The 19,815-nt window shown below is 56.5% G+C and overlaps 6 protein-coding genes across 6 annotated transcripts in view; 2 read left to right on the top strand and 4 right to left on the bottom strand.

The window, feature by feature from the left end:
* Nucleotides 1–1,127: 1,127 nt before the first annotated feature.
* On the bottom strand, nucleotides 1,128–2,916 carry GMORB2_0621 (nucleobase:cation symporter-1, NCS1 family; the record flags this gene model as incomplete). Its single annotated transcript, XM_035462606.1, has 2 exons — nucleotides 1,128–2,732; nucleotides 2,830–2,916. The coding sequence occupies 2 exons, from the start codon at nucleotides 2,914–2,916 to the stop codon at nucleotides 1,128–1,130; spliced, it is 1,692 nt and encodes a 563-aa protein (XP_035325536.1).
* A 1,926-nt stretch (nucleotides 2,917–4,842) lies between these two features.
* Nucleotides 4,843–7,077, bottom strand: GMORB2_0620 (P-type Cu2+ transporter; the record flags this gene model as incomplete). Its single annotated transcript, XM_035462605.1, has 1 exon — nucleotides 4,843–7,077. One exon carries the CDS (start codon nucleotides 7,075–7,077, stop codon nucleotides 4,843–4,845), a length of 2,235 nt encoding a protein of 744 aa, XP_035325535.1.
* Nucleotides 7,078–9,618: 2,541 nt separating this feature from the next.
* On the top strand, nucleotides 9,619–12,344 carry GMORB2_0619 (cell division control protein 45; the record flags this gene model as incomplete). Its single annotated transcript, XM_035462604.1, has 3 exons — nucleotides 9,619–10,392; nucleotides 10,462–11,531; nucleotides 11,591–12,344. The coding sequence occupies 3 exons, from the start codon at nucleotides 9,619–9,621 to the stop codon at nucleotides 12,342–12,344; spliced, it is 2,598 nt and encodes an 865-aa protein (XP_035325534.1).
* Nucleotides 10,888–14,678, bottom strand: GMORB2_0618 (transporter; the record flags this gene model as incomplete). Its single annotated transcript, XM_035462603.1, has 6 exons — nucleotides 10,888–11,442; nucleotides 11,751–11,949; nucleotides 12,049–12,317; nucleotides 12,796–13,899; nucleotides 14,008–14,441; nucleotides 14,669–14,678. The coding sequence occupies 6 exons, from the start codon at nucleotides 14,676–14,678 to the stop codon at nucleotides 10,888–10,890; spliced, it is 2,571 nt and encodes an 856-aa protein (XP_035325533.1).
* A 2,180-nt stretch (nucleotides 14,679–16,858) lies between these two features.
* On the top strand, nucleotides 16,859–18,279 carry GMORB2_0617 (COP9 signalosome complex subunit 6; the record flags this gene model as incomplete). The annotated part of the gene is made up of 2 exons (XM_035462602.1): nucleotides 16,859–17,141; nucleotides 17,246–18,279. The coding sequence occupies 2 exons, from the start codon at nucleotides 16,859–16,861 to the stop codon at nucleotides 18,277–18,279; spliced, it is 1,317 nt and encodes a 438-aa protein (XP_035325532.1).
* A 563-nt stretch (nucleotides 18,280–18,842) lies between these two features.
* GMORB2_0616 (to vacuolar protein sorting-associated protein vps17) overlaps nucleotides 18,843–19,815 on the bottom strand; it is a gene marked incomplete at both ends in the record, with an annotated part of 2,089 nt that continues 1,116 nt past the window's right edge. Inside the window, one exon of the mRNA XM_035462601.1 lies at nucleotides 18,843–19,735. Coding sequence (XP_035325531.1) covers nucleotides 18,843–19,735 — 893 coding nt within the window. The remainder of the gene's footprint in view (nucleotides 19,736–19,815) is intronic.

Here is a 19,815-nt window from a genome sequence, read left to right as displayed (position 1 = left end):
AGCGGGATCTGTCGCTCTCTACCGACATGGTTATCTCGGCAAGATTTCCGGAAAGATGCCGATCAAAAGTTGTCTCTCCTTGTTATACATACAGGTTATATTACCTGCTTCGAGTTGGTGAAGAGGAAAATGGACCAAAAGAATGATCTGCAGAAGAACCCCTTCTTTTCACTTATAAAAGAAGAAAGCAAGGCAAGGCAAAAAAAAAAAACAAAGAATAGTCCTGAAACGGGCCGGATACTCACCGATTCTCACAGGCCGCCTGGTCCTGCCTTTCTCCCCACTTAATTCCTTGACACCTCGACCTCCTTGTTGTCATTGACTTGCTTGAGAAACCACGCCACAGAACAGCTGTCAGTGTGAAGGCCCAATAATCAAGGATTCCCTCTGGTATCCCCGCCGCCTCGTTCAATCTACCGATTAATTGTTATGACATTACACGTATACTATCCGGGTACGGCTTCAGCTGCAATGCGGTAACGGGCTGTCGTAATAATGTAACGTACGTAGCCGTCCTCCACACCGGCCTACTCGGAGTGTGAATGCAGTGATACATGTGCGAATATATGCTTGGAAAGATGCTATAGAGCTTATGCGTAGTATCGTGAGCGGTAATATCCGGCGCGTAGGGAACGGGATTGAGGGTACATATACAGCAATTACTGGCTGGATTTCCAACAATCAGGATTCGCCGCTATAGCACAGTGGTAGTGCGCATCACTAGTAATGATGAGGTCCCAGGTTCGAGTCCTGGTGGTGGCATCTTATTAAAGCAACGTTGGTGTTTTTATTTTTTTTGCAACCCACCCTTTTTCTTTCATTATATATTTTCGGTTTCACACATATCTAGGTTTCTTCGCTATATTATTCTTCTGATAGGTTTTTTCAAGATCAAATGTATGGACTGAGCTTGACTTGTTAGCCCAGTTCACTCTAATTCAAGGAAAATATATAACTCCTGGGCAAAAGTGCTGTTGTGGTTGTTGCTAGAAGAAAATCATGTACAACGGTTCAATCATACGTTGAGGGGAATGATGTCATTCTCATAAAGGGTAAATATTCGCTATCGAAAGGAAAGAAGATAAAACAGGAAACTCCATTGCACAATGCAAACTCAATGCTGCATCCTAAAAGTGTTTGGCATCATCGGCAGCCTTGTTGCGGAGCATTCCCGTCTCCCTCTCCTCGTCAAAGTCATTGCTGCTACTGCATCCGGCCTCGATGGGGGCAGAGTCGTAAGCAACAGGCACGTCGTCGATCTCGTCGCCGACCTCCATCCAGTGGGGGCTGACGGCGGGCACGGGGAACAGCCTGGAGAGGCCCCAGTACATGCCGCTGGAGACGATGAAGCCGGCGAAGAAGTTGACGTTGTAGATGTAGGTGGCACCGATGGGGACTTTGGTGCCGACGGCGCCGGCGAAGCCGACGACGTTGATGAGGATGCCGGAGATGTAGGCGGCGTAGGCGCGCCAGTTGATGCCCCAGGTGTAGAAGTAGGGGCCGGAGGCGCGGGCGTCGTAGAGCTCCTTGATGTCGAGGTAGCCCCTGCGGACGAAGTAGTAGTCCGAGATCATGACGCCGGCGATGGAGCTGAGGAAGACGCTGTAGGCGGAGAGGTAGGTGGTGAACTTGTTGCTGTCGCTGAGCAGGTTGTAGGGGCACATGGCGAGGCCGACGGCGGCGCAGATGTAGCCGCCGCGGCGGATGTTGATCCATCGGGGCAGCAGGGCGGTCAGGTCGGTGCCGGCGGAGATGGAGTTGGCGGCGATGTTGGTGCCTAGCTGGGCGAGGCAGAAGGCCGAGGCGATGACGAAGACGCCGAAGCGCTGCCCGGAGCCGCCGTCGTCGATGAAGCGCTCGAGCAGGACGAGGGGGTCCCAGACGGCCTCTCCGTAGATGACCTGCGACGACGAGGAGACGATGATGCCGATGAAGGAGGTGACGCCGAAGCCGGCGGGGATGGTGATGAGCTGAGACCACATGGCGTCGCTGGGCTTGCCGGCGAAGCGCGAGAAGTCCGGGTCGTTGACGATGAGGGTGGCGAAGTTGGCGATGGACGACATGATGCCGTTGACCATGGCCCAGCCCAGGGCGCCGCCCGACTTGGTGCTGGGCTGGTGGATGATGGGGCCGATGCCGCCGGCCCGGACCACGGCCCAGATCAGGTACGCCAGGGCGGCCAGGGGCACGAAGAAGGCCTTGACGGTGAACAGATGCCGGATCTTGTGCACGGGGAACCAGATGGCCGGCAGCGAGCACAGCCAGAACAGGAAGAAGGACACGTACTCGGCCGTCGTCGTCGGCTGGCCCTGGAAGCCGCCCGGGTCGATGGTGTCGCGGTCCCAGGCCTTCCAGACGGACCGGATCATCAGGTACACGCACTTGCCGCCGATGTACGACTGCACCCCGTACCAGATGCAGGCCATGGCGGCCCGGTTGAAGACGGGCCAGAGGCTCCCCCAGATGCCGAACGACGCCCGGTTCACGACCGGGAAGCCGATGTGGTACACCGCGCCTATCCTCCCCGTCGAGCAGATGAAGCATCCGGCTATGGCGTACCCCACCCACACGCAGAGCCACGACTGCCACCACGACAACCCGTTGACGATCATGGACGACGATATCATCCACGTATTGATGTTGAACGAGTCGGCGATCCAGAAGCCTACAAAGTTCCACGGCCCCCACTGTCGACGTTCCTTCTCTACCGGTTTCAGATCATGGTTGGTCAGCTGTGTGGTGGGTTAGCTTTCAATGCCTCGATTCAACCTTGTGGTGGTCATGGGGTTTTCCGAGAGAGGGAAAGAGAGAGAGAGAGAGAGAACATACCATGAGCTGCGTACTCGTCAGACCGGGTTCTGCTTCGACAGCGAGCTTGTCAGCCCAGTAGGCCGACCTGGAGGCGAAGCCTGCCATGGCGATTATATGCGCTCGTAGGCGGTGGTGGCGGTGGCGGTATCAGTGGTTGTCGCGCGCAGACAAGTGAAGACGAGTAGTATTACTATTAGCATATATATATATATAGTATATATATATGTTTGTGTGTGTGTGTGTGTATTTGTACGAGGCAGCACCACCTAAACCCGCACGACACAAGGAGAAAAAGGCGGAGAAGGAATGAAGAGGAGAGATGGAGGGTGGGAAGGCTGGTTAAATTATATCGATCTACCTGGTACTACTAGATAGTAGTAGTAGTAGTAGTAATAGGAGGAGGAGGAGTAGTAGTAGGAGTAGTGTAGTAGGTCAACCCTACGGGCCATAATTTCGGGGGGGGGGGGGGGGGGGGTTCAAGAGGTATGTATTATCATTACATGTAACTCTGAGTGAATTACGGGAGGCTGTTTCCCGGTATAGATAGTGGCACCCATGCGGTTATCTCTGATAACCTGTTGCGAGTATGATACTATTATACAGAGCAGATGAGACAAGACTCAAAAGAGGTAGAGCAGAATAGTCGTAGTACGATGACTGTACCTACATGGTTGCCCCCACCTTGGGGAGATACCAAATGAGCATGTCGTATGATATCATGACATTGGACGTCTCTAGCACACACACACAAACACACCGGTCTCTGAACGTTTCCGATATTCTTTTTTTTTTTTTGACTTCTCCTTCCTTCGTCTTCCAAACTCAACCCAAACCCCCCCCCCCCCCCCCCCGCCTCTCCTCTCTCTCTGACTCTGAAGAAAACAATCCGTACTGTTCAATTCCGCGGGGGATACAAAAAAAAAGAAATAAAAAGAAGAAGAAATAAAAAAGAGGGAAGAAGATTCTTGTAGAGTACATACTCGTATGTCAGTCTGATAAGGACCAATCTACAATCAGCCAATGACAAATCTCCATGTCCGGCTCCGTTATCAAGAGAGTGAGACGCTTGAACCTTTTATGGACCCGCCAGAGGGTCGAGGCCCCACACAAATGACCCGTTCTTGCCTCGTCTTTAAAGGTCAAGTCCCGTCCGTCCCCTCTTCACCCCCGCGTTTCTTGGGCGTAGGATAAAGATCAAATGGTAATTCCTTCTAGTCTATTACTCGATCTCATCGAGTCACAACACAATCAGATTCCTGGTGGGGCTCCCTCTCTCTATCTTCCCTCTCTCTTCTAAAGAGTGGATTCACAGTCTTACCCCCCCCCCCCTTTCATAGAAACAGCACGCAAACGGCATATGCAAGATATTACATAGCAGAGTGAGTATTCATCCTCTCGTACGAGTCATGATGACGACAACCGCTGTTGCTCCCCCCTTTTTCTTCTTACTGGCTCTTTATCTGTCTCTCTTCCGATCCATCTTCTCTGAATAACAGCAAAAGCTTTCTTTCCCTTATTCTCTTCTAATGATGCCCCTTCACCACGGCCACAGTGGCCACAGACCGACCAGTGACCACCACTCGATGCTTGGCCGCTGATTACGCCAATCCCCCCTCTTCAAGCATCTTTATCCCTTCGCCGCCGGCCAAACCCCCCTTCTCTCGATCTCACGTCTTCTTCTTTTCCTTGTTTATCCTTATCCTGCTCCCTGTCAAAACCCCCCGGTACGCCACCAGGTCCCGGCCCAACTTGGTCCATCCATATGACCCACTCAGCTGATAGGCGATTCGTTACTAATGCCGAAACGACCTGACGATAATTCATACTCGTACAGATTAACCTGTACTGCCCACATGATAATGATGATATTACTCGTACAACAATCCAAATCACAACCCCCTTCCTTCCCCCTTCTCCTTGATGCCACCACCATTCTGTCCCAGTCTCCACGTGATATCCCGAGATCGGAATATCCCCACCACTCGCCCTGTGCCGTGCTACCCACCCACCTTTGCCGTCCCCCGCGCATCTTCAAAACTCGACCAGCCACAGGGACACAGCTGCCAGAATCACCGGAACCACGCTCACCAACTCCCCCAGGCCCGCGTACGCTGGCGCTATGCGAAATCTCACCCATACCCCGCTGGCCATGCTGACGGCCAGCACGTTGTACACGCCTGACCAGACAAAGTTGAAGAGCATCCGGTGAGAGGCCGCCCTGCTGAGGTCCAGCAGCCGGGGGATTCCCTCCAGGCCGTTGAGGAGCACCACGTCGGCCGCGCTCTGCGTCATGTTGCGATCCTGGAGCTCCGCGACCACTCGTGCCGCCTCTGGTCGTAGCTCCGTACGCAGGCCAAAGACGATGAGTGGCCTTGATCCCAGCACGACGACCAGTTCCGTCAACCCGGCCTCCCGGAGACGCACCACCTCGCCCACGTGCCTGGTCTGCGTCCAACGGGCGTTTCCGGCCCGGACCCTGAGCCCTCTGTAACTGGCCTCGACGCCGGCCCCTGCAATCCCCCGCACGTCCGACACGTCCGCCGCGGGCCCGACCATGAGACTCGTCAGATACTTTTCCACCGCCGCTGAGACCGGATGCTTCCCTCCGGCCATCAAGGCCATGGCCAGGGCGGCAGCTTCGTCGCCATCCGCCTGGAGTCTCGACTGCTCCACCACTCTCAATCCTCCTTCGGTGATGGTGCCCGTCTTGTCCAGTACGACATCCGTTATCTTGCGGGCTCGCTCCGTCGTGCCTCCCGACTTGATGATGATTCCGCCTTTGGCTGCCATACCGCCCACCATCACGAGAACCATCGGAACCGCGAGGCCGACTGCGCAGGGACAGGCCACGGCTAGAGTGGCCACGGCGTAGGTGACGGCGTTGCCGACGCTTTCCCCAGCCCCATCGTGACGCACGGCGAGCCCGATGACGGTCCAGACGACGAAGACAATGACCGCCGAGCTGCCGATGACCGGAACGAACCACGATGCCAGCTTGTTGGCCAGATCCTGCAGCTTGAGCTCAGAGTTGGCCGCGTCCTCCACCAGCTGCGCAATATCAGTGACCGTGTTCTTTCCGGGGAGACGCATCAGCGACGCGATGACTGAACCGTCACCATTCAAGGTACCGGCAATCAACATGTCGCCGGCATGCTTCGTCACCGGCATGCCTTCTCCAGTGATCATGGACTCGTCCACGTCGGTTCTTCCGGCGACCACTGTGCCGTCTGTTGGGATGCGCGAATGCGGAAGCACCCTGAATTCGTCCCCGTACTGGAGGAGGCGGGCATCGATCTCGCGCTCGCCGGTCTCCGTCACCAGGATGGCCTGCGTGCTCTGTTGCGACCTCAGCGACACCGACTTGATGGCCTGGACACGGGCAAACGCGGCAAGGAGACGCCCGCCCAGGATCAGGGTGATCAGGAGCGTGCTTGTTTCGAAGAACTGTCCCTGATCAAGTGGCCTGTTGACCATGGTGAATCCGAAAGCCACGGCCGAGTAGACGTATGCGGCGGTGATGCTCATAACAACCAGCATATCCATCTCCACAATCCGGCTGTACCGGAGTGTGAGGAGGGCCGGGCGGTAGAACTCAACAACGGCAATCCCCTGTACTGCTGTGGCAAGAACCAGGGACACCACCGCCCCCGACTTTTCACTAGCGAGATCCTCGTGGAAGGCGATGATGCAGACCGGTATAGTGAAGATACCGGCCAGGAGCGTGTTGAAGCCCTGCCTCCACATTCGGCGCCGACTATCCTCGAGCTGCGGATCAGCAAGTGGAGGGGCCAAGCCGCGGCTTCTGTCCCTGATACTGTCGTAGAGTGTGCGGGCCCCGACCAGAGTCGGGTCATAGGTGATGCGGGCCATGTCATTTCCCAGGGCCTGAACATCCGTCACTCCATGCGGCGGATGGTTGATAAACGTCGCCGTCCCGGGTAGTGACGTGATGACGTCGAGGAAGTAATCACCCCCTACGACCTTGGCCAGGCTGAAACCGCTGGCCATTGTGGCGAAGGAAAGCACCTCGTCGGCATTGGTGGTGGCGGGGTCCAGGCTCAGCTTCCCGTTACCCCGGACGAAATTGACCTGAGCCTGCGAGACGCCCGTCATGGTGCCGAGGATACACATCAACTTATCAGCGCAGCTAGTACAGTCCATACCGCTGACGACAAAACCGACTGCCTCGCCGTTCCCACCTTCAATATCCCTGACCTCTGCGACGCCATTCTTGGCCATCCCTCCCGACGGGTTGAACAAGGGCATGTCACGGTAAAATTCGGCATCGTGATGACACTCTGCACCATGGCGGCATTGCGCATCATGGCGGTGGTGGTGATGGTCGTGGTGTTTGTGAAACCTTGTCCCATGACATCGTCCGTGGTCGTGTTTCTTGCAGCTACCGGCGGAGCCGTTTGACGAGCTCCTGTCACAGCACTTCATCATTGCCGACTAGACGCTCTGCCGGATCACGCTATTGCAGAAGTAATATCCCTGCTCTGTGAGCTATCATACTTGTCGAAATCAGCTTGCAGGTGGGTCACGCAGGCCGAGTTCGATCTGTGCCTATTCTAGTCGTGTTCATACGGATACTCCAAGGACTCTCTATATATAGTCAGCCCTTGCTCTCTCTGAGTGATTCAGTGTCAGACGGACGATGGCTAAGTCTGATGTGTTTCGGATCATCGTCACAGACTTTGCCACACTCAGGGACGGCGACACCTCCGCCTCATCTCGGTCAGTGCTAGCGAGGACCGATGAAGCACCGTTGCCATGTTCTTCTGGGTCGCAGCAGGTACTGGTAGCTGCCCCAGCCATGACGCTTGAGAAGTCATCGTGATGCTCGGTTAGAGATTTGCTGCTGCGGAAACCGTCATCAGCCTGTTTGCTATTCCCATCGACAGGGGTTTCTCAAACTGGCGCGTCCTCTTTGTGGCACTTTCCGGATGGGCCACTACAGCAGCCCCTGGCAGCTTGGTCGTCTTGGCTCATATTAAGATGGCCGCTATGCGTCGATGAACCGTCGATGACCGTCAATGAGGTTGTTTCCAGCGGAACGTTATATGTCATCAGAAATGGTAGGAGCATATGTATCCTGAAGAATGCATCCCTATGTAGCCAAAGATGGTGGAAGCGTGCGTATGCCACAGGTTATGTACGGGTCAAGGATCCGGTGTGGTGTCGTGTTACAAATGGCGAGCGCGAACATTCTGTCCCACGATTCTCTTTCTTCGATGGAACCCCCCGTTTGTTTCCTCGTGATGCCGTGAGACTCAGGTATTAAAGTCTATCCTGCCCTGATGTTACATATTCGTCGATACGACGCGAGCAAATGCGGTGCATTACCCGACGTTATATAAATGGCAAGAGCAAAGGGCGGCTTGCCCCTCCTTCCCGTTTAATCTCCACAGCGGGAGGCGGCGACATTCCGCTCCGCTGTCGCTCCGCTGTCGCTCCGCTGTCATCTGACGCTAATCTCTGTTTGACCAGAAGTCTCCGTCCTCGATTCATCGGGTTTCACTCCATGAAGCATGAGCGGAACAAGCATCTCTTCTTCTCCACGGTATCGCCCTCGGTCATCGCTACCATCTCAGCAAAGCCTAGTCTCTACTATACCGATCTGCTGCGGCAACTTTAACGCACAGTAACGCCCACAATGCCCGCTGATTCGAACAAGCAAAGAATGGAGACGCGCGCATTACCGCCCAGAGCTGTTCCTTGACATCTCGCCGGGTATGGTCTGGATTGCTGACCCCCAAAGCAGCACCGCCACCTCCCCTGTCAGGCCAGGCACGATCTCTTGTGTCTTTACAGCACTATTCATGGTGAGTTCCCAACGCTGCCACCGTCACCGCCGGGTGCCGCCGCCTCTAGATAGTCAGCAACGGCGGCACCGTGTCATCATGGTGAACCGGCACTTCTCCGCGGTAGACGGCTCATCCGAGCCGCTTCGCACTGTCAGACCCCTACAGGAATCCGCTCGATCGGCGCTCGATCGGCTTAGCAAGATGCTGAGCTGTAGCGCATGTTTTGACCCGGCTACGTTTGGCGACCCTCCCAAGCAGTATCCACCCCTTGCATGGTCGATCGGAGCGCCGTGTTACGGAGAACTCCAACAAGAGTGAGACCGTCGAGAAAGCTGGGGGAGGAAGACCTCGGTTAGTATTGAATGGAAGTAATGCCCATGTGCAGTGAAACGGTGCCTTTTAAAAATATCGATATTACTTGTAATACCGCCGTCCGTACGGAGTAATGATAATACCACTGCTTGTTAAATTAATCGCCTTTCCTAATCGGGAAATATACCAGGGCAGAGCGCGTCCTGCAACCGCGTGCCGCGTCGCTCCTGCCAGATTCTAGATCACACCGCGTTGTCTCCACCGAACACCAGCCCTCGACTCTAACAGCAATATTACTCCGTACTACCAGGAGCATTTGCTCATTGTCCCCTCTATCTGCTACGAACACTTTCAATCTGTTACTTTCCTTGACCTGCCTCTGCTGCGCTGCATTTCCAAGTATATCGGCATTGTTAGCCCATGCGTGCATAATATATCCCCTGCACAGGGTTGTTCCTCCATCTACTTCCATTAAACACGCTCCACCACCACCACTACCACCCCCCTCCCGTCGTCGCGTTGACAAATCTGCACTCGATTGCTGATATAGGCCTTTTCCTGCTTCAACTATTACCTCGACGGACACGACCTTTTACGCTCATGCATTCGACATCCGACCGGGCATAGACGCACGCGTGAATTTTAAAGAAGCCTTCTTTTCGATTCTCCGCGTCTGATCGGCAGCGCAATGTATCTTCCACGATCCCTGATATCGAAACTCTATATCCACCTCCAGAACACGCGACACCCCCTCTCGCCGCCTGTCCTCATCCTCGTCGCTCTCGAGCCGGATGCACTCTGTGCATGCCGAATTCTGACGCGCCTCCTCAAGCATGACTACATCCCACATAAGATCCACCCCGTCGTCGGGCTCAGCGGCTTGGCCCAGGCCGGTACCGATTTGGTAGCCCCGATGATGGAGTCCCGCGGAGGCAGCGGCGGTGTCGTCGTCTGCCTCGGCGTGGGCGGCATGGTAGATCTGGGTGAGGCCCTGGGCCTCGAGAACGAGGGAGACGATACCCCCTACAGCGGCGTCGATGTCTGGGTCATGGACTCGCGGAGACCTTGGAACCTGGGCAACGTCTTTGGCGGCTTTCCCCTAGAGCCCAATGCCGGCCATGGAAGCTCATACCAGAGCCGGTGCCCCCATGGTGTCGACGGCGGCCAAATCACACGCTCATACAAGCCGGGCAGAGGTGGCGTTGTCGTGTTTGACGATGGCGACATTCAGGAGGACCTCGAGACCGAACGAGACGCCTACCGGGAGCTCCTCGAAATGCCAGATATCGAAGACGACGGCCGAGAGCTCGGAGACGACGATGACGGAGACTATGATGGAGACGGTGGCGAGGAGAGCTTAGCACATGCGGGGCAGAAGAGGAAGAGCTGGACAGATGCCGATGATGATGAGTCCAGCGACGACGAGGGTGGCCGGCCGAGACAGCGGCGGAGGAGCAACTCTGTCAGTGAGCCCCGGATACCATTCCTATCATGGTCCTTTCCATGGCTAAGGCACTAACTTTCGATGCAGTCGAGTTCCATCGCCGAAACCCCCCGACGACCCCGGCAGAGGGGCCTGATTTCCTTGCGAGATCCCGACCACGGTCTCTCCGGTGACCCTATCGAACCTCCATCTGCCGCTCAAGAGCCCCCTCCCCCATCGGCTGGGGCTCTGAGAAGGCGCCTGCTGCGTATGCGCCGGCAACACCAATCCGTCATTGCGCAGTACTACACCGCCGGCTCTTCCTTTTCAGAGCCCATCTCTTCCATGATGTACTCTCTAGCTTCCGAGCTAGGTCGGGAGGACAATGACCTCCTCTGGCTGACCATAGTCGGCGTCACATCTATGGAGCTCTACGGACGCTCATCGGCAGGCGTTGCAGCTCCCGTGAGAATGACCGACAAGAGCAGGCCAACAGGGTGGATGGGCGTGCGCGGAGCTCGGATACGGCAGCTTCTACGAGACGAAGTGAGGCGCCTTAACCCCCTGGAGATTACAAACGGACGTGTCGCTCCAGAGAATACGGGCGTCATCCCTACTACGGCACGAAACCCCGAGGACACCGGTATCCGCCTCTCGCCCGAACCGCGATTCCTCCTTATCCGGCACTGGAGTCTCTATGACAGCATGCTTCACTCCCCATACCTCTTCTCGCGCCTCAAGACGTGGAGCGAGACCGGTATCAGGCGTCTGCACAAGCTGCTGGCCAAGATGGGTGTCAGCCTGGCTCAGTGCAAGCAGAGCTACACCCACATGGACATGATGCTGAAGCGGGAGCTGCGAGCCAAGCTTCTCAAGTACGGGTCCTTGTACAACCTGGACGAAATGGTACCCTCGGTGGATACAGACGGCAAGGACCGTGCCGGTGCCAAGGACGGATGGGGCTTCGTCCGAAGCTGGGGGTGGCGTGCTACCCTCAGTGCCGAGGATGTCGGCGTCGTCATCGGCGCCCTGCTCGAGGTTGGGAAGCACGCACAGTCGAGTGAGCCTGTCGTTACGATGAGCCAAGCGCTACGGGAGGCCGAGGAGGAGATTGACTACACCGCTCAGAGCGATGAGTGGGTCAGCCGTTTCTGGGAAGCGTACGATGCGCTTGAAGAGTAATCGGGCCCAGCACAGCATACACTTGCAAACAAGACATGGCTAACAGGTGGAACAGTATCGACGCTCTCAAGGCGGGCGTCCCTACCGCCCAGCACCTACACCGTGCCATCTACCGTACGGGGACGTCGCTCATCAGCAAGAAGCAGATCAAGCACCTGAGAGCATTCAGGCTCTGTGTAGTCAAGGAGGGGCCGGACGTGGCCCTCTTTACGCACCCTGCAGCGCTGACAAAACTCTCCCTTTGGATCGGCGAGGCCTTGAGCGAGCAAGAGAGGGAGAGCCATGGCAAGCTCTCTCATGGTGGCCGCGGTACGCCTCTGATCGTGGCCAGCCTGGACGAGAAGCGTGGAACCTACGTCGTCGTCGGCACAGGAGGTGGTGGCGGCCCAGACACGGCCATGCTCGACCGAGACGCTGCCAAGCGAAGGAAGGAGGAGAGGGAGGCCAAGGCCAAGAAGAAGGAGGAGTCGCGGAAAGTAAAGGCCAAGATCAGGGAGGAGAAGCAGGCCGCACGGAAGGCGGCCAAGAGGGATGACGATGACGATGAGCCCGAGACAGAGACTGATGACTCGTCTGAATCCGAGTCTGACGAGTCTGACGATGACGACGACGACGACGACGACGACTACAGAGCCGAGACCAGTAAGGGATATGGCCGCAACAACTTTGGGCGAGCGTTTCAGGAGGTGGTGTCGGAGACGAATGCCCGCGTTCGCATAGACAGTTTTGAGAACTGCGTTGTCGAAGTGCGGAAGGAGGACCTGGTCGGCTTCTTGGAGAGCCTGAGTCTCAAGCCGGTGGTGGAGTAGGCCGATAATTGATGGGAACAATGGGAAAAGAGGCGAATATGATGAAGCGAAGGGAATATCATGATGTCTTTTTATGGGTTCGTGCAGGAGTTGTTCATGAAGGGGGGCATTGGTTAATCTGCTTCATACCTGTTCTAGAAGGGGTCACTATGCATTGACGGATGGGTTTTAGTATCATTGGCATCATTCACAGTGAAGAGGAGAATTGTCTATACACTACACCGGCACGTGCGACCGGTTGGTTAATGGTGATTATGGTTCTGTCTCTACCTCCATGTCGTCATTCATCAAACATTCCTCTTCACATATCCTCCTTCTCTGCTATGGAACGTCGAGGTGTGTGGGTCAGAGTGCCAGGCCCCTTTTCTGAGGATTGCGTCCCATGATCTGTATCGGAGTTGCTCGTCTCGGGAGAGTTGTTCTCACAGTCGTGTGGCGGCCGGACAGGTACCTCGACGGGCTCATCGGGACGGCTCAGGCCACGATCTCTGATGAAGACGCAGAGAGCGAGACAGGTGGCCATGAGGGCCACCCACATTGTGAAGACGGACCTGCACCCCACCGTATAAGCTCGAAGTATGGTGTCAGTTTCGTCGGGCGACAGGCCAGACGTCTCCTGGACGGACAGGACCTGGCCCAAGATGCGCTCCTGGACGTCACGAGGCAGGGACACGATCTCCCCAGCGACGACGTGGGACATGACGGCCGTGGAGACGGCGAGCCCGAGCGCACCGCCCACGGCCCTGGTGAAGCTCCACACGGACGTGGCGACGGCCCTATCCTCCTTTGCAGTGCAGGCCTGGATGGCGACGAGGGTAGGCTGGAAGACGAGGCCGATGCCGGCGCCCTCGACGAGGCACACGGCCACTATGACGGCGCGCGGGGTGCCCCGGCCGAACAGAAGGGTGAGGCCGGAGCCGAGGGTCCAGACGGCGTAGCCAGCGCGCACGACCTCTCCGTACCGGCCGAAGTGCGAGATGTACCGGCCCGAGAGCACCGAGACGACGGACTGGCCGGCGACGAGCGGGATGGTCAGCACGGCGGCGTCCATGAGGGACCAGCGCCGCGCGCTCTGGAAGTAGACGGGCAGGAAGTACAGGTTGGAGTAGTACACGGCGCCCATGAGCAGGTTCTGCGACATGATGGTCGCCACCTGCGGCATGGCGAAGAACTTGAGCGGCAGGAGCGGCATGGAGGCCCACCGCCACTCCACCACCACGAAAGCCGCCACGAGCGCCGACCCGGCCGCCAGCAGGGATATCACCACCGGCGAGCCCCAGGGAAGGTCGGCGCCCCCGGACGTGATGGGCACCAGCAGCATCATCAGCCCCGCCGCGCTCGTCGCCAGCCCCAGCCAGTCTATCGCCCGGAGCTTCTCCCTACGGCTTCCGCTCACCTGGCTCGGCGGTATCACCAGGAGGACGACCACGCCGCAGCTGCAGGCCAGGGCGCAGATGATCCAGAACACGCCTTGCCATCGCCAGCTGCGTATCACCCCGGCCGCCAGAAAAGGTCCGACGACGTTACCTAGTCCGACGCATGCGCCTAGGATTCCCTGGTATCTTTTTTTTTTCCACCCCGTCAGTGTTTGGTGTGTCTGGTCGGCAAATAGGTGATGGATGGATCAAGGCGAGACCAACCTTCCTCTCCTCTCCAGAGACACCACGTCCGACACGATGATCATGCACAGAGCCGCTATCCCCCCGTTCCCTATACCGGCTATTCCACGCGCGGCGTACAGCTGCGGACCCGTCCTGGCAAAGGCGCACAGCATGTCCCCCAGTGCCAGCAGGCCGATGCAGAATAGCAGGACCGGCTTGCGGCCTACAATGTCGGACAGGCGGCCGTACAGGACCTGGCACACCGTGTTGGCGATGAGGGACGACGTGCCCGCCCAGGAGATGGTGGACGCGGCATCCAGGTCCCTGCCCAGCACGGGGAGGGCTACGGATATCGAGTTCTGGTCGACGAACGATACGAAGAGCGACAAGGCGAGGCCACCGAAGACGACGAGAAGCTTGGACCGAGGGAGCATGTTGGTTTCCACCCGTACCAGCGGGGCTGTCGCCTCGCCCATGGTCGATGATGGTGCCGTTGCTGTTCCGGATGAGGGCATAGTCAGGCCGTGATGGTAGGGCTCAACGTCGTACATCCATGTGAATCTAGGGAGCCAGGATGTCGTGTATAAGAGAATGGGAGAGGGGTTGGGGGGGCTCTTCCTACATTAGAGTCATGTGTATGTGTATAGAGGAGAGGATGGGAGAGTGGAGGGAAGTCCGGCTTGGGCTCTCCTCTCTCCCCACCATCTGGAAGTAAAGACATACTAGACCACATGTCTGCATTCCCCCGAACGAAGAAGCGGCATTGAAAAGAGAACGGAAATGCATCTGACGCCGGCAACCAGGTTCGGCAAGTGAAGAATTGGTCCGGGCGGCAATCCTCCCGAGCGGCAACGAGGGCGATATAGAGCAGCTCTGGTCGCCGGAGATCCGCAGGCAGCCTGCCATTGGACCAATGTATCTCGGCCCTACCTCTTGGCTTGCATCAGAGCGGGATTCCGCTTGCTATCAGAGACTACAGCAGTGCTGTGCGCGATATGACCGGGCCGGCCCCGCTGGCATTGCACATCTCTGGGCCTTGTCGTCACTCTCGACTATGCACGGAACCCTCGGTCGGCCCATCGGCGGACAGCGGTCTCGACTATTCCTTCATCAATGCAGAAACGCAACAAAAGAGCCATCGAAGATGGGTGACTACAGACAGATGAGCAAAGGTTCCCCGTTTCCTAGGAGGGTCAAGTACGATGCATGAGAATGAGAATCAAGAGGACGGGGCGACGAGCAGATACGAGAGACGAGGTTGTGGACAGAGCCAGTGCCAAGTCTTGGCTAAGGCCGACCAGCCGTCCGACAAATCCGCACAGCCAAGAGGGAAGGGGGGATACGAAGGACTCAGAACTGCAGACGATACTGCATATGCAGGGCAAGAAGAAGATATGATGGCGGAGTAGCCCGTACGCACTGTCAGCCCCGAAGCCGGAGAAGCTTAGACGCCAAACCCAAGTTTGTCGACGAACAGAGCCTGGTCTTGGCTGAGATCTGAATTTCCTCTATACATATGACTACGAGAACTATATTACGGACCTATAAAAGACGAACTACACCATCGGCTGTTTCCCTGTCGATCTATCTCGTTGGTTCTTCTGATCCCACGATGATCCGTGCTTACCACCTTTCTTCTTATACGGCGTTGAACAGATTTAGACGTGGAAGGGAGGATGAGTCTAAACGACTGCGAGAGGGGGAGAGGAGGGGGGAAGCAAAGAAAAAATTTACAAGAAAAAATTTAAATTAAATTAAAAATTAAAACCAGATGGAAAATTATCTGAGAAGATGAGGGAATATGAAGGGGATAAAGAGGGTATCAGTGGGGATATCATTATAGAAATGGCGCGGCAGTTGAACCCGGCTGGTCTGTTGTCGGGCCCTCGGTACGTAGAATCGGAAGATCGGATAAAAGAAGGAGAAAAGAAGTGGACTTTTTTTTTTTTTCCAAGTGCCGATCTACAGACCGGAAATTGCATCGCCGTTGTGAGACATTTCCGCATAGCGCGTTGGGTATCAGTCTATCTCTCGTTGCTCTGTCCTGGTTTGGAGTTGCTGTTAGTGAATGACGTCTATGCTCGTGATGTCGAGCAGATTGATAACGGGGGATAGATTGATAAACGAGTACGCATACCCTACGGTTCTGCCTAATCGAAGAAGGAAAAGAAGCCTTGCGTTGGATACTGAGGGCTGGCATGGCGTTTGAAAGCATATACTAAGATGGAAAGTGTATTTCTACTGGTTTTAGATATCATGTACGTCTCGTGTATAGTCTCCGTTCAGTATGAATATCTCCTGAGCTGATGCTTAACCGGCTTGCTGATATGACGGTAGATAATCAGAGCTTTAGCTGTCTTCTCTCTGCGTTTACCACTGGAGGACCTCTGTTCTACATGCGATAGTACGACGGACAAGATCGAGTCCACTCATGTTTGAGCGAGAATCGAAAATGACAGCGACGGACGCGTACCATGATGAAATTTGAAAGAAACAGAAAGTTGCGTCCGTGTGAGCGTAGCACTGTGATGATCGAGGTTGTGTGGGCACGCAATATCAACGTCATCATCATCATTACTGCATGTCTCATGTTTTAGGCAGCCAGTAAACAAGCTTAGTCATCCGAACTGGCCGTTTCTGACGCTGCACGTTGCAAGTACCGACGCGGGGCACTCTTTTAGCCTCCTCCCATCACTGACGGACGAGCTTCGTGGGATAAAGGCAACGACCGTTATCAACCAGCAGACCCGGCCACATTGTCACCTCACACCACCAACCCCTCACCACCGAGATTAACTACCAAAAGGCAGGTTATGTCAGGCTGGAGCTGAAACAAGGTCGATACTCCTCCAGTCTCCATACTGCACGGCTTCCACGACACTCAACGTCGACAGCACAGCCAGTCCTGTCACCATGGCACCCGCCGAGGAGCGCCCCGACGGCAACGCACTCGTGTCGACGGGCGGCGGCTCCGAGCTGCAGGCAATCTTGCACCCCCTCGTTCTCCTCTCGATATCCGACTACGTCGCCCGGCATACTCTGAGGTCGCAGAGCGGCCCTCTGGTTGGCGGTCTCCTCGGCCAACAGAACGGTCGGGAGATCACGATTGAGCACGCCTTCGATGTCCACATGATCTCGACCACATCTGGGGAGTACAATGTAGAGGCCTACCACTTCCAGAAACGCCTAGAGCAGAGTACGTCCCCTCCCCGTTCCTTGCTCCACCCCTTCTGATCTCCCGGGGCATGTCTGGCGCACACATAGCGGAGAGTTGACTGATCCTGACCTGCTCGCTACCAGTGAGAGTCGTGCACAAGGACAGGCAGCTCGACTTTGTCGGCTGGTATACGCTCCTCCCCTCGACAGGCCCCGACGAATCCGTCCTCGACGTGCATCGATTCTTCCTGAGCAGCTACAACGAGTCGGCTGTTCTGCTGGCCCTCCACCCCGACGAGATTCAGGGACGCTCGGCCGGGGGCAAGTTGCCCGTCACCATCTACGAGAGCAACTGGGAGGTCGAGGCCGGTGGCGGTGGCGGCGGATCGGTCGAGGACAAGACCATGGACGACGTCGAGACGACGGCGGGTCTTCAGCTCCGCTTCCGCGAGCTCAACTACTCTGTCGAGACGGAAGAGACGGAGATGATCAGCATGAACTACATTGCCGGAGGCGGATCCAGTGCCGCAGCAAAGGCCGCGGCCGCAACCAGCGCCTCGACTCCCGGGGAAGACCGCCCCCCGCGCTCCGTAGAGATCGATCCCAAGGGCAAGAGGCGTCTTGTCGAGAGCCCGACCAGGCCGACGGCAGCCGTTGCCACCGAGGACGACGAGGACGACGAGGATGAAGGCCTCACCCGCGACGAGGAGGAGATAATCTCTACACTGACCACCAAGGCCAACGCCATCCAGATGCTCAAATCTCGCATCGACCTGATAAAGACATATCTCGAGCGTCTCCCCCCCGCGGACGGCGAGGACACTCCTGATATCACCGACGGTGACAATCACGACGATGACAACACCACCACCCCGTCCCTCCCCATACTCCGCCAGATCCAGGCCCTCGTCTCCCGCCTCGACCTCGTCATACCCTCAGACAAGGCGGCGTTCGAGAAGGAGATGCTCCAGGAGTCCAACGACGTCCGCGTCGTCGAGCTGCTCAACAAGATCATGCAGGGAACCGAGCAGGCGAGAGAGGTAGGCAAGAAGTACGCTATCATCGAGGCTTCCAAGCAGCTCTTCCATCGTGGGTCCGCCGCCGCCGCCGCCGCAGACTACCACATCCCTCCCAGTCTCAGCGGCATGGCAGGTCCGGGGGATATCATGATGAAGTAGTCTCTTCGTCTCTGCCCTTATTTTTCTTCGTTCCATCAAAAAGATACAACGTGCATGCACAAAACACAGAAATGCAAATCTGCCTCGGCGTTAGTGGGAAAGGGTAAGAGAGACAAAAGTAAGAAGATGGTACACGTGCTTTATTCGATATTACCTTGCTTCAAGGTAGCATAGCGGGAAAGGAACAGAACAGTGATATTTCTACATGACCATGACCACCTTTTTCTTCTTTTTTTTTGGTTTCCTGGGTGCGATTTGAATGTGCTCTACATCGGTAGCCTATAGAAAAAAGGTGTATGCACAACTCCAATCTTGACGAATGATGGGGGTTTTTTTCCCCATATTAACAAGAAAAAGAAGAAAAAAATTGTTTTGAGCAGTATAAGATGGAATACGACGACAACATTCAGTAATGAGAAATGAAACGAAAACAAAGTGGGAAATGAAGATGAAAAAGAAAAGAAGTAAAAATGCTCTCATCTCCTTTCCCCCCCTCCCTCTCCTCTTTTGTTTTGCTTTTTTTTTTTTTACACTCAAGCCACAGCAAACGTCAAGCTACTCCATCAAAAAGTGCTAGTGGCCAATCTGCTAGCAGCATTCCTGGCGTCGAGACGGTCATCATCGTCGTCGTCCGGGGAAGTAGTCGCGGCGGGGCCGGTCAAGGAGGCGGGCTGGACGGTGGCGATATCCGAGTCCTGCCCTTCGGGATGGAGCTGGTCGGGGTCGGCACCGGGGAAGCCGCTGATCAGGCTTCCGGTAGAGGTGGTTCGGGAGGTGGCGTCGGAGCGGCGGGGCACGCCGCTCCAGGCGTCGCCCTTGGGGCCCTGGCTGGCGGCGAGGTTGGAGCGGCGGGAGGTGGGGTGGGCCTCGCGTCCGAGGCGGCTGAGGCCGCCCGAGGCGTCGATGGCACGGATGTCCGGGCGGATGTTCTCGAGCAGGGCAAGGGTGCGGCGCTCGGCCTCGATCTCGCGGAGGACGAGCTCGCGGATGCTGCTGCGCAGGTCGGCCGCCGTGCGCGCGAACCACTTGCGGCGCTCGTGCACCAGGTTCTGCGTCACGGCCGTCGTCTTGTTGTGCAGGTACGTCTCGTGGTGACGGGCCTCGTCGAGCGCCGTGATGGCTTCGTCCACCTTTTCGCGCCGCACGCTCGACCCGGCCTTCAGTCGGTCGGCGGCGTTGAGCTTGCTGCGCGTCGCCTCCTGCGCTTGGATGAACTCGCGCATCAGTATCTGCCGATTCGTCAGGGTCTCCTTGACAATGAAGGCGTCATCCGAATGCAGCTGGAACGGGTCGCCGATCGTCGTCGCCTCCGCCGTCGCCTGCGCCGCGTGGTAGTCGCCCATGGTCTGGATTGCCTTGCCCAGCTTCCGGTACGCATTCGCCAGTCCCGGGTGGGGCTCCTGCACGCTCATGCTGCCCAGCTTGACACCGAACTCGGACTCGGATAGTCCCAGGCCTGGCGAATTTGTTTTCGTATGTCAGTCATATGCTGGAGAGTTACGGTCTCATTGACGATGCAAGAAAGAAAAAAAAAAG

Source organism: Geosmithia morbida (assembly GCF_012550715.1).
Source record: "Geosmithia morbida isolate 1262 chromosome Unknown scaffold_0, whole genome shotgun sequence".
Classification (NCBI taxonomy): Eukaryota; Fungi; Ascomycota; class Sordariomycetes; order Hypocreales; family Bionectriaceae; genus Geosmithia; species Geosmithia morbida.
Note: the sequence above shows the minus strand (reverse complement) of the source record. Positions and strands in the feature narration are given on the sequence as shown.